Genomic DNA, 13,357 nt, shown 5'->3' with positions numbered 1-13,357 from the left:
ACAGCTGTAATCTGGCCACAGCAGGAAAATCTCAAGTTTAAAGTCAGCTGGCATTACACAGTGAGACTCTATCTCAAAACATTACAAATAAAACAAATAAAAAAAAGCACAATGACTCTGAATTATGACAGATCTTAATTCAAATTAAGATACTTGGCAAGTTACATAAATGCTACTTAATCTGTTTGTTTGTTTTGTGGCTCTTTTTTTTTTTTTTTTTACAATAAACAGATGAACCAAATCAAGCTTGTCTCATAAGGGACTATATGAGGCAACTGTATCCTTAAAGGCAAACTCCCTATTGCAATAAAGTAATAATAAAGAGAGTGCAGTAAATTTACTATCAGTGGCTACAAGACTGTCCTCAGATAATAGTAAGTTATCTGCTTATAAACAAGAATGCTATTAGTGGGCTGGAGAGATGGCTCAGCGGTTAACTGCATAGACTGCTCTTCCAGAGGTCCTGAGTTCAATTCCCAGCAACCACATGGTGGCTCATGGCCATCTGTAGTGGGAAATAATGCCCTCTTCTGGTGTGTCTAAAGAAAGCAATGGTATACTCATATACATAAAATAAGTAAATAAATCTTTAAAAAAAAGACTGTTCTTAGCAACATGCATAGCAAAATGCCTCAGAACATCTTTATTATATCCTTAAATCTACTTTTAGAGTATTTTTAACTTTTAAAAGACAAAGTCAAGTCCGAACATTTTATAAACATTAACCCATTGTAAAGTGGAGGTGTAAAAGGCAGGGTGAAGTCAGGTGTCTGGGAATCTCTGAGTGCGCTACTGCATCTGCTGCCCTTTGATAAGCCACACCACTGGTAACAGCACCACCTTGTGGTCATGATCTTCAGCTAAAGGCCACCTGGAGTCACTTTGTGCCTGGCATCACATACCAAGAGAGGGCCTGCAGAAGGGTCTTGGGGAGAGTAGCTTCCAGGGTAGTCATCATCTTCCTCCTCTTGTATCTGCTGAAAAGTTCGTTTTAGAGACTTCTTCTCTTCTGCTGCTAGGGAAAATAAAGAGACAAGTGTGAGCTGCATGTCCTACTTACATAAGCATCCAGTGCTCTGCACAATGACCACAGGCAAACACCGAGGGGAAAGGGAGTGTTCATTTTCAGAAATGGCTTCATGCTAACTGTCTTGCCAGTTATTTTAAATTGGTATAGCTCCTTATGTTACTGAAGAGACAAAAAGTTCCCAAACTTTGAGTCCAAGGAAATGCTACTGGAAGTGGTATGCCCCAATTATCATAATTAGAACCTTCTTCCCTTCAAAAGAAGTAAACATTAGGATGGTAAGACGCATGAGGCAATACAATGAAGTAAAGCAACATGTACGAGGCGACAGAGAATACACTGCACAGGAAACAGTTTTATGGTTTCCAAGGATCATTATAGAAAATAAATAGAAGGGAGAGATTCATCAACTATACTGTCAAAGACTTCAAGTACAAGTAACCTTTAAACTCTTTCTTTAAAACCAGAATAAACTAAATTTTACTATAAAATTTAAAACTATTACTGAGAAATGTGATTGTACCACTGGAAGAAATTATTTACAATTCCATTCTAGAATTAACTACTTTTGAGCCTGGCAAGTTGCATTCTTTATTATCTGTCCCCTGTGCTTTTATATGATTATGATAGATGTGTTAATTCTAAAATCATTTCTATTGCATCACATTGGGCAACACAAAACAAGAAAAACAATTGAGGGAAATAAATCTAAATGATAAATCTGCATTTAACAGAAATATTGGACACCAAGTATGTGCAGGGCATTGCAATGGTTTCTTTACCTTCATCTTTCCAACAATTTTGACAGAGCATTACATTACAAGAGGAAAAAGACCCAGGGAGGTTAAACAACTCTCTGGCATGACAGCCTCACCAGTACTTCTTCCACTGTATGCAAGTACAGTTATCTGTCAAAAAGGGGATACCAGGCACCTGCCTTGGAACTTGCTACACGTACAGAGTAACTCCCCAGGGAGGGTGTGCACATGTGCACTTAAGTCTCTTCTGGAACTAAGGATGCAGCTCCCACTTTCCATCTTACACATTAATTAGCTAAGTTGTGACAGGAAGGCCAGGCAATAGCATGAATTGCTTTTTTTTTCCTTATGGTTTTGCTTGTTGGAGAGAAGGAGAAAGTAGGCAGCCACATTTACAATGGAGGCTATCCTTGTTTCACACAATGCTAGTGCAGAGGACTCTCTCAGGTCAGTGAAGCCACAGTCCTCAGCAGCACACTGCAGCTCTCACCGCCTAGGCTATAACTCTGAGTCCTGGGATTACGTGAGTTTTCTAATATTTCAGTTCCCAAAACACAAATCAAGAACCAATCCCTACTTGTCTGCCATGTCTGTCAGTGACAGGCACATCAGTTCCTCAGCTGTGCCATCCCATTTCTCAGTGACAGAAACCATCTGACATTTCATAACAATAATAAGTAGAGAACTGGCCATAACGATAAAAGCACAACAAAGAAGCTGCGATGGAAGCCATGGAGGAACTGAATCTGAAGGTCACCACTGAGAGGAGCTGGGGAGCAAGTGCTTGAGAGGCAGAAGGAAGAGGGGCCTGGTGATGCCGACTCAGCAGCAAAAGGGAAGAGAGGATGATGGTGGAAGAAGTGACCCCACAAAAACACTTGACACCACAGCAACTTTCAGAGTATATCTAGTGACAAAAACTTGAAATCTTAGCTGGACAGAAGTTCGAGACAATTAAGTAAAAAGTAAATAGTCAAAAGGGGATGTTAGCTCACTGTGTTAGCTCACTGGCAGAACCCTTGGCTGACACATGTGGAGCCCTTTGTGAAAGCCCCAGCCTTCAAATTATTAAATATTAAAAATAAAAATTAACTCTTAGTATTTTAAAACACCGAAGGCAAGACAGTTCAAACTACTCTCCATATATTTTGTTACAGTGAAAGTTACTTTATTTCAATGTTTATTTTCGGTTTTTCTCTAGTGCTGACAATGGAATTTAGGGCCTTGCCCTTCCAGGCTGACCCTATTACTCAGCATCCTAGATACTGGTTTACTGAGAGAGAGCCTTTGCTCTGCAGCTCAAGCTGGCTCAGGCTGGTCTCAAACTAGCAATCCTCCTGCCTCTGTCTCCTGAGTCCTAGAACTTCAGGAATGTACCACTGTGCATAGCAAAGCAACTATTAGTTTTACTCTTTTTCTGTTCACTATACATTTGTAGGCAGCATCTTAGCTGACAAAACAAAAACGCACAGAAATGAAATTTTCTACTTGGATTAAGTTCTTTTTGCATAGTTTCCATTCACACAATAAATTTTTATAGTTTTGAAAAGCAAAGACTGGTATATAGTTAAGTGAAAAGCCCACTAGCATATGGCCTACATATGAACCTCACAGAACTGTGTGCGCAGTAGCTACTTAATGTGGCATGTGGTACAACCTGCACACACTTAGCCACGATAGCAGAGCAGTGCATGTGAAAGAGTTCACCAGAGTATGAACATAAGAGCAAAATAAAATTTTCAGTGTTGTGGAACTGAAGAGGGAGCTTAGTGGTTAAGAGAACTGGCTGTCCCACTGAGACCGGGAGGGCAGTGAGTGAGATGTCAAGTGGAAAAAGCACTGGCTGCCCTTGCAGAGGACCCAGACTCTGTTCCTATCAACTGAACTGCAGCTCACAACTGACTGTAACTCTAGTTCATGTATACATATCATTTATCAACATAAAAGAACGATTCAGATTTGAAAATGACTTCCTTTTGGAAAGTCATGGGTATTTGAAAGAATCGTATAAACGATCTTGATCACTCAGGTCCTGAGAAGACAAGAATGAGCTGCCAAGACCAGAATACCCAAGGAGTCTGTTGAGTATCTGACTTTAAAAGATGAAGGGAAAGAAAAACACTCTTTAGACAAATGACACCAGCACATGTCACCACTAGCCTGCAAACAAGATCCAAACCCCAAAGGAGCCACTTCCAACACTGCCATATCTGTGATGGCTCCCTGGGGAGCACAGGTGTTTTTTACTCCTCTGCGCTTTGCAAAGCAACTAGCACAGCACCACATATGTAGCAATGCCTGATCGGACATTCCAACATAAGTTTCAAGCTTCCTTTAAGGCAAGAGATTCCTTGCTTTCCCCAAGCACTACTGAATGCAGTATAGGGTATAGGCAAAAATGCTAGATATTTTTTCAAAACTGTAGAGTGAAATTCCCAAAGGCCACAATGCTGTCACTAGTAGAACCTAAAGCAGGAAAAAGCTTGCTTTTCAGGAGCATGTTTTAGCAGCTTTAGGTAAAACAACAGTGGCCAGAAGCCTCAAAAGCACTTTCTTAGAAAGCCTTCCAGTTTACTGTGAAGGATATGCAATTTTAGACCTGGGAAAGACTGTGAAGAGTACAAATAAAGGGTTGAGGCATAGGACTGCCACCTGTGCTAGTCCTGGGAGGTCGGACAGCAGGAGTGTGTACCCAGTACCAGACAACAGGAGGCTACATGGCCCACAGCAAGGAAGGCTTGGGAGCCAGAGTGGCATTCTTTAAGAATGTATTGCCACAAGTGAAAAGGTGAGGAATGCACATGTGCAGAGAAAAAGGACTGGCAAAGCATCTACAAGGGACACTCAGAAACTCAGCCTGGCCAGAGAGCCAGAAGCATCACTAGGAGATGGGTTGGAAGAAGAATCTCAAAGCGGGCTCATTTAAACAAGATGGTTAGTCCTGGGTACTCAGACTTACTCCTCAGCAGTACATATGAACAAAGGCAGAGCAGGGTGAAGCATGTCATGCCACTAGTGATCCATGGCTAGCCAGCAACCGAAAAACCAAATGTCTGAACTTTCTCTTTAAAGATATAAATAACACGGACTCTTAAGAATTTTAGAATTCACATATATACTTCACAAAGATACCCTGGGCTCAGTAAAGACGAAAATCAATAATTAATATAGACAGTAATCTGATAGTCATTAAACTATATAAACCCAGACTTATTACTAATAAAGCTGAGTTCTGAAAGGGCAAGAGACCTATCCCAGGCCCCGCTGAGGTCCACGACAGGGCCAGGATGAGCTACTCGTTAGTCAGCCACAATCCTAAAGAACTTGGTTGTTCCCTTCCCTGCACAAGGACAGTCCCTGAAAGAGCAACAAGGGCCATGAAGAACACACAGAAAGTGAGGAAGTGCGAGCATGGCATCGTGAGCAAAGAACCAGGCCTGGCCGCTTGCACCACTGTGTAAGTTCTCACCATCACTCAGGAGCATCCCTCTGCAGTCATAAAGCGGCTGGTGGATCACAGCAGCCACTGTAGCCCCCACTGCAGCTTTTCACGTGGGGCTGGGAGGAGCAAAGACCAAGAGCTGTAAACATGTGGTGATGTTCTACCTTTGGGGGGAGGGCTCTTGGAGTCCTCCATAGACAGCTTCAGCTGCTGTATGAACTCGCCGCCGTACACACTTCGTTCTTGCCAGATGTTCAGCAATCTTTCTAAAGGTTTTTTACAGCCTTCATCTGCCTCTCTGTCCAGAAAAAAATGAAAAGATATATATATAAGCTTACATTTTTTGTTTTTAATTAGGACAGATTTACTTTAAAACAACAACAACAACTGCCAAAATGATTTACACACTTAAAACAAAACTGTGGTACACTCTGTATTACTTGGATGCTCAGTCTTGAGAAACTACATTCCTCCCATGTTGAACCAGGAAGAGGCATCCAACGACCCAGGGAATCTTTTTCCCCTTTGCAAGGTGGAAGAAATAGGGGGAAAGCCTGTATGACTGGTTTTAACAGACAGAAAACAAAACAAAACTGACCATATTGATTTTGACAATTTAGCTTTTTAGAAGACATCAATTTGCTGGGTGGTGGTGATGGCGCATGCCTTTAATACTAGCACTTGGGAGGCAGAGGCAGGCGGATTTCTGAGTTTGAGGCCAGCCTGGTCTACAAAGTGAGTTCCGGGACAGCCAGGGCTACACAGAGAAACCCTGTGTGTGTGTGTGTGTGTGTGGGGGGGGGGCATCAATTTAAATACAATCCTATACATATACTGAACATTAAAATTAGCCACACCTTTAAGATTTTTAAAGCACATGTGTTTAAATTCACTATATTAACATTCCACACCTCTACATGCATAAATATGTGTGTACAATATGTGCCAAGTGTCTCAACCATAACAACTTTATAACAACTTTAACACTGGATTTAGTCTGAGTTCTGTGTCACCACTCATGTATCTAATGGATAATCTTGGAAAGCTCTGGAAATAATGCAGTCCTTTGTAATATTTATCTGAAAGAAAAAATCAGGCAATCTTTTTCTGGTCCATAATACCTGAGAGGGCAGCAGACAAGCAGGATGAGACTTTCTGAAGAGAGGCCCCTGCCACATATATACTCCCAGGCGCTCTCTGTTTAGTAAGACTGCATACAAGCCAACATCTAACACTGAGCACCTTAAGAAGGGACATCCTGAGACTCACAAGACGGCTCAGCAAATAAATAAGCTTGCCTCCAAGCCTGACAACCTGATTTCCATTCCTGGACCACACAGTAAAAAAAGAAAACCAATTCCTGCAAGTTTTTCAATGACCCCTTACAAGTAGGCCATGCTTCTTCCCAAATAAAACATAACTTTCAAAAAAGAGAGAGACCTGAACTATAGCTCAGTTGGCAAAATGCTTGCCTAGCTCTGGGTTCAATCCTCAACACTGTAACCTAGCACTGGGGAAGTGAACGGCATCAGAAATTCAAGGTCACGTATCCTCAGCTTCAGTGAGTTTGAGGCCAGGCTCAGATATATAAAACTATGCCAAAAAGGGGAGGGCAAACAACCTCCACATCTTAGGGTTGAAGTCAAGTATCTTTACTAACAACATCAAGAATACCAAATTCAACAGACAGGAACTATACCCACCTTCTGCACTGACAGCACTTCTGTGAAGCTTATGCTAACACTCAGCCTGGTCTGGCCAAGTGTCCTACTTACAAATTACTAGTAGCAAGTCCACTGAAATGAGATCAAAGTACTAAGTCAGGAAATGTATAAGTTAATTTTTTTTCTAACTCAGAGGTAAGTCCTAGGGAAACAGGGAAACCCTTCTGCTACATCTTAAAGAGCTCAGCTATAAGCAAGCACTCTATGGTTTATGCTAAGACACTCTCTTTCTTCACAGTGTATGCAGAAATTAGTTACTCTCACCCTGTCCTCTGCCAACAACCCGGCCCAAGGGGCAGCCCTCCGCTGGTTTCTCTGATAGCCTCATTACTGCTCTCCCGGCTTCCAGTCTTGCACTCCTACAGCCTACTCTCCAGTTTGAATAAAGTAATTCTAGCTGCCATGGGAAGGCATCTCTTGTTTCTTTCCATTCTTCTCAGAACAAAGTCCATACAAAGCCCTTGAGGCTTTCTGACCTCACCTATCCACTCTGGTCATCAGGCTTAGAGCCTAAGTCAGCTATGCCTCAGGTGGCCTCAGGTCTGTCCTTCCTGTCTCTCCAGCAGCAGCTCCCCAGTCCCAAAGACTGGCACTTCTTGCTCCTTCATGGGTTTCACACGACCCATCCCTCTCACCTGCTGCACAGGAGACCTGTTTATTCTTCCCATCTGAAGGTAACTTGAAGCCTCCGAGAAGGGGCTTGTTTTCACAGACACCATATTGGCTGAATCAATCTTTTTTTAAATGAATTTTTAAAATTTTTATATAAATATACTTGACTTCCAACTCTTTTGCATCAAAGTAATTCAAGTCATAAATTAAACAAACTGGTTTTCAAGTAAGGCACTGCGGTGAAGTAGACATCATTGTGGTACCTAAAATCAGATGTGGCTAGAGCAGGAAAGCAGTTGACAAAAGATGGGGCACTACTTTCCCAGGTTCACTGAGATTCTTGAGGCTGGGGATGTATAGCATTTGGCAATGTGCTTGCCTCGAATGTACAAAGCCCTGAGTTTGATCCCCAGCAGTGCATAAACTGGGCATGGTGGTCCATGCCTGCAATCTCAGGACTCAAGGGGGAAGGCTGGAGAATCCATTCAAAGCCATTCCTGACCACACAAATTCTTTGAAGGCTAGTTTGGGCAGCATGAAAACTTGTCTCCAAAACAAAACAAACAAATAAATAATAATGTGTATATGAGAGCTATCTAAGTGAAAAGTGTTTTTAAAATATTTGCCACTAAGCCATCAAGAGGCTCAATCACACACTTTCTGCTGTGATGCTCTGCTTCCCTGCAGCCCAGAAGAGGAGGAGCTGGCAGCATGAACTGAAGCCTTTGCAACCATGAGCCCAGCTACATCCTTACTCCCTTGTTTCTCTCTGGCATTCTTCCACCGTGACAGAAAGCTAAGACAGGAGCGGACCTGGAGATTGGGGTGAGGGTGGAAGTGGGGATCAGGACACTCTCCACTCCCAAATGATCTGGGTGCCTCACTTGTGTGAACAACATGGCTCTAAGTGAATGCCTACTTACTCTGCAGGAACAGTGACAAAAGCACCCTCCACAAATCCTAGAGGAGGCTCTGGGTGCTGAGTCCCTTCCCACCTCCTGTCACAATTACCCATGCACCTCTCCCCTTTGCTGACTGTTCTGTATCCCTGAGCGCAATAAAACCTAACAACCATGATACCTCCCAGGAAATTACCCACCTGGGAGAAGTATAAAGACCCACAAACAATAAGGAATTATCATGTATTTGGCAATAACTCCTGATTTACCTCTCAAGAAATTAAGTCTAGAATCAGGAATTAAGGCCACCAAGCCTGACAACCTGAGTTAAATTCCTGGGATTCCACATGGTGGAAGGAGTGACCTGACTTCTGGAACTCTGTGTGTTTGCTATAGCACATGTACATACACATGAGTGTGTATACACACAAATGACAAATGAAATTTTAGGGTTTATTTTTTAAAAAAATAGAAATTAGGGGGAGAGGGGTCCTGGAGAAATGGCTCAGCAACCACAGCACTTGCTGCTATTTCAGAGGACCCAGATTTGATTCCTGGAATCCACATGGAATCTCACAACTGCCTGCAACTCCAGTTCCAGGAAATCTGATGCCCTGTGTGGCCTCTGTGGCCACTAGGCACACATGTGATCAAGCAGGCACACATGTAGACATAATGCTCATATACATAAAATAACAAAGACTAAGTTTCTGTGAACTTGATACTAGTTTAACCATGTGTCCACCCACAATTGCCACTTGAAACACCTAACCAGCCGTCTCAAACTTAACATGGCCAAAACAAAACAAAAATTACTTCCTCCACCAAAGCTTCCCAGTCCTCGGTTCAGACCAGCCATCGACTCACACTAAAAATCTCTTTCTTGCCTCAATACCAGCTCCCTTTTCAAGACATCATGTACATTTTACAAGGGTGAAGACTCCAACTACAAAATAAGCATTCAATAAATGGAGAGAGCCTTCTCACTGCAAATGTCTTAACCAATCTCACCTTAGCCAACACCACAGCAACACTCCTTCTGAGCTCAGGTTTCCCTGCCCTTCACAACCCATTCTCTACACGGGCCTTTCATATATATGGTTTGCAAGTATGTGAATGTGTGTGTGTGTTGTTCTCTACCTTACAAACTGAGACAGGGTCTCTCAATTGTACCCAGAGATTGCTGATTCAGCTAGTCTGGCCTTTACCCACTCTGTCATCTCTTCTTTTTAAAGGCATCTAATAGAAACCTTTAAAAAGTATTAATTTGCCAGGAGGTGGTGGTGCACACCTTTAGTCCCAGTATTTAGGAGGCCAGCCTGGTCTACAGAGTAAGTTCCAGAACAGCCAGGGCTACACAGAGAAACCCTATCTCCAAAACCCACAAACAAACAAACTTAACAAAAATAAAAACTTTCTCTACAATATAATAAAAAGATATACACTTATTGCCTTATCATATATTAGAATAGTTGACTAAAAAGAGGGATATCTGCTAATGGAGTGAACTTTTCATTCAGGTACAATTTTTTTTTTTTTTTTGTTTTTTGAGACAGGGTTTCTCTGTGTAGCCCTGGCTGTCCTGGAACTCACTCTATAGTCCAGGCTGGCCTTGAATTCAGAAATCTGCCTGCCTCTGCCTCCCAAGTGCTGGGATTAAAGGTGTGCGCCACCACCACCACCTGGCTCAGGTACAATTTTACCAAAAGTGCTTACTCATGATTTTACAAATGGTTAAACTTTTCATGAACTGTCCCTGGCAGCACAATTAACAAATAGATTATGAGGGGGAAAGATCCTAGTTATATGGTTAGGTTTTGTTTTATGTTTTGTTTTCTTTCTCTAATTTTACCTGGGCTTTTTATAATGTCTACAGAAATGTTTTCATTCGCTGGCTTACAGTTCTTGACTGACACCCTATCAGAATAGACTCCCAGGGACTATGGAACCACTCCTTTCCTCTCTCTGATCTCATCTGGGGCCACATCTTACTTTGTTTACCATATCCATCTCATCCTGCTCCTCTTAAGATGTCACGATTATTTCCACCTTAGGTTCTCAAATGTCACCTTCTTACCCAAGATGTATGGAGAAGAGTCTACCCTAGAACACTATTCTAATTAATTGTCCATATCATTTCAAAGTGTCTTGTTCACGTCACTGTTCTTATCTGCCTTCCTCCTTGCTGTTCCCCAAGCTCTGGATTAGTGTGTGGCATAGAACAAACACAAGTTGAATAATGAATGTGTAACTACCTCCAAACTTTAAAGAAAACAAGGTATGCATAAGCATAATATGTTCATAGTCTAGTTATTTAAACCACTACTCAAATCAAATCTACCCTATGAACTTTCTGAATTCAAAGGGTTTTTTTTTTTTTGTCTTTTTTTTTGGCTTGGGGATGAAAGTAGAGAAGCATCATAAAAATCTTGCTAATTATTTGGGGAATTAATGGGTCAGCTACCTTGGTTCACCATCTGGTCACAGCAAAAGCACACCAAGAACACTTACTAAGTTACTCTTGGTTGATGAGTTACAACAGTATTAAAGTAGCTATTGTACTTTCTGTTCTAATGATAGGATGAAGGAAAGAAGCCTTGAAACATGGTCCAAACTGGACCTTAAACAGCCTGGCATATGGACAGGAGCTGGGAAACATCAGGTAGAATGTGCCCAGATGGTTTCCCAATGTCTCCTGTTTACATCTCTTTGTTTTCTTTGTGACAAGGTTTCACTACATAGCCTGGGCTGGCCTCTGAGTGATGGAATTCTAGAAGTGTGTTACTATGCCTGGCTTCTGTATGGTTTTAAGATGTGCCCACATGCTAGGTAAGCCCTCGGAATCTTGGTATCCACCTTGTAGCCCTTTCTACTTACCCTTTTCTAATTCAGAACAGCGAAGAGTTATAAAAGTGTTAGTTTATTATCCCTATAGGGCAGAGATAGTACCCTTAAACCACATCTTTTCCCCAGTTAGTCACGATTATCCTAACTGACTCAAAGAATATTTACTCACCCCTATTAGCACCAGGACAGATGCAGTGCTGCCGCGTCTTGGGACACCCTGTGAGAGACTATGTGAGTGCACTCCTTGTCTGTAAGCACTACAAGGTGCCTGGCCCAAGAGCTAGGAAAAGGCAGCCCTTTCCTGCCTGGAGTGCAGGACATGAAAATGGATGAGTAAAACAGTGAGCTGGACTCTAAAAGCTCCCTGCCTTTTAACAAGATAGGAAAGTTGGGCTCAGAAACTTAACTTATACACCCAAGGCTACTCACATGGCACGTGAGACAGAACAGTGTCACACTAAGGCACCCAGCTAAGCCTTATCAAAACAGCCAACCCCAGACTCCAATTTCAGATAGCTTCTCTCAGCTTAGCAGCTGTTTGAAGAGTCAGTCGTTTTCTTCACGTCCCTAATGCACTCTGCCGCTTCAGTGCCCGTGGTCATCAGAACCAGCACGGCGGGTTCAAGCAAGTCCTCCAGCTTCAGAAAGCTCAATGTGGTTTTTAACATTTTGGACTACTAATTTTATTCCTTTAAACATTTCAAATCCTCCAAAGAATACTCACTTCAATTCCCACACAACACCTTCTTAGACTCCAAACATTTCTGTTTAATACACTAGTCTCATTTCCACTCTTCATGGTTTCTTTTGCAAAGATCTATGTATTTTTGTGCATACTTACGAACATAATAGTCTGTCAAAACAAAAAACAAAAACGAACAAAAAACTAAATTTTCCTCCTGGGAATCTAACTCACACCTACAAACAAGCCCGAGTGCTATGGAAGCTCAGCAGGTGTGAGCTTTCTATCCAGCTGCCTGTGTGCTCCATGGTGCAGCACTCTGCAGTCCAAGTTGCAGATTCCCAACCATGCGGCTCAAGCATCTGCTTCCCCACACATTATATGACTACTTTTGTATGACAGCAATGACTTCTATTTTTAGCAGACTAGAAAGAGGGGGAAATTAAAGTCTCAAACCAGTCTCCGCTATTGAAGAGACACTTCGAAGGAGAGTGAACTGCTCCTTTGCAGTACTAGCTCTGGTTTTTGATCATAAACTAATGAGACAACTCAGCCATGGAAAATGTACTTGAAAAAGAAATCCAGTGAGTGAATTCAGAGGAGAAAAACGTGTTTCTGGTACCAGAATGAATCTCTTTAGTGTTTCAAAGTGTTTACATGTCTGAGATGATAGTTAAGGGCCCAGAAAAACATAAAAGCATAATTTGGTCTTCACAGCACTCTGTAAAGTACAACATTGTCCATTTGCAAAGGATATACAAAAACAACAGAACAAAAAGGTGGAAAATATAAAAGCCCCCGATAGAAAACATACCTGGCAACATGAGAAAAAGCATCCACAAGCACAGACTCAAATTCTCTTGTGAACTCAGGTCCTTTCCTTTTACTGTTTTGGATGACATCATTTGCTAAGTATAGAAAAGTAAGCTTTCTATTTGATTTGGCTAGGAAAAAAAAGAAGAAAGGACAATTTAACTTATAGCGAAAAACTCTAATTAGTGATTGTTAGGCAATTATTAAAGAACATTAGATATGAGGAGACAGCTTAGCAGGTAGGTACTTGTCACTTGTCATACAAACATGAAGACTGAAATTTTGGTCCCTAGTACCCAAGTAAAATATAAGGTGGAGGTGGGTTCTCTGAAGCAAGCTGGCAACTAGCTCACCTAAATTGGTGAGCTCTGGGTTTACATGAGAGGTCCTACCCTGGTATATAAGGTGGATAGTGACTAAACATCAACTTCTGGGCTCCACACACATATGTTCCTGCACACAGCAAGCAAATGCTGTCTGTCTGTCTGTCTGTCTGTCTCCCCTACCCCTCTCCCTGCACACAAAAAGAATACTAATGTGAGTGTACCTCAGA

At 41.9% G+C, this 13,357-nt stretch overlaps 1 protein-coding gene across 8 annotated transcripts in view; it reads right to left on the bottom strand.

Annotated features, from left to right (window-relative positions):
* Positions 1-13,357, bottom strand: part of Rprd1b (regulation of nuclear pre-mRNA domain containing 1B) — a 49,733-nt gene that overhangs the window by 29,277 nt on the left and 7,099 nt on the right. For 3 of the 8 annotated variants that reach the window (XM_006500163.2, NM_001291135.1, NM_001291134.1), the window contains exons 2-4: positions 12,806-12,935; positions 5,392-5,525; positions 903-1,015 (exon numbers count right to left, since the gene is read on the bottom strand). In XM_006500163.2, the coding sequence (XP_006500226.1) occupies positions 903-1,015; positions 5,392-5,525; positions 12,806-12,935 (377 nt within the window). The remainder of the gene's footprint in view (positions 1-902; positions 1,016-5,391; positions 5,526-12,805; positions 12,936-13,357) is intronic. The other 5 variants (NM_027434.3, XM_006500162.2, XM_030252069.1 and 2 more) reach the window with 3 other exon arrangements.

This window comes from Mus musculus, chromosome 2, assembly GCF_000001635.26.
Source record: "Mus musculus strain C57BL/6J chromosome 2, GRCm38.p6 C57BL/6J".
In the NCBI taxonomy this organism is placed as follows: Eukaryota; Metazoa; Chordata; class Mammalia; order Rodentia; family Muridae; genus Mus; species Mus musculus.
Note: the sequence above shows the minus strand (reverse complement) of the source record. Positions and strands in the feature narration are given on the sequence as shown.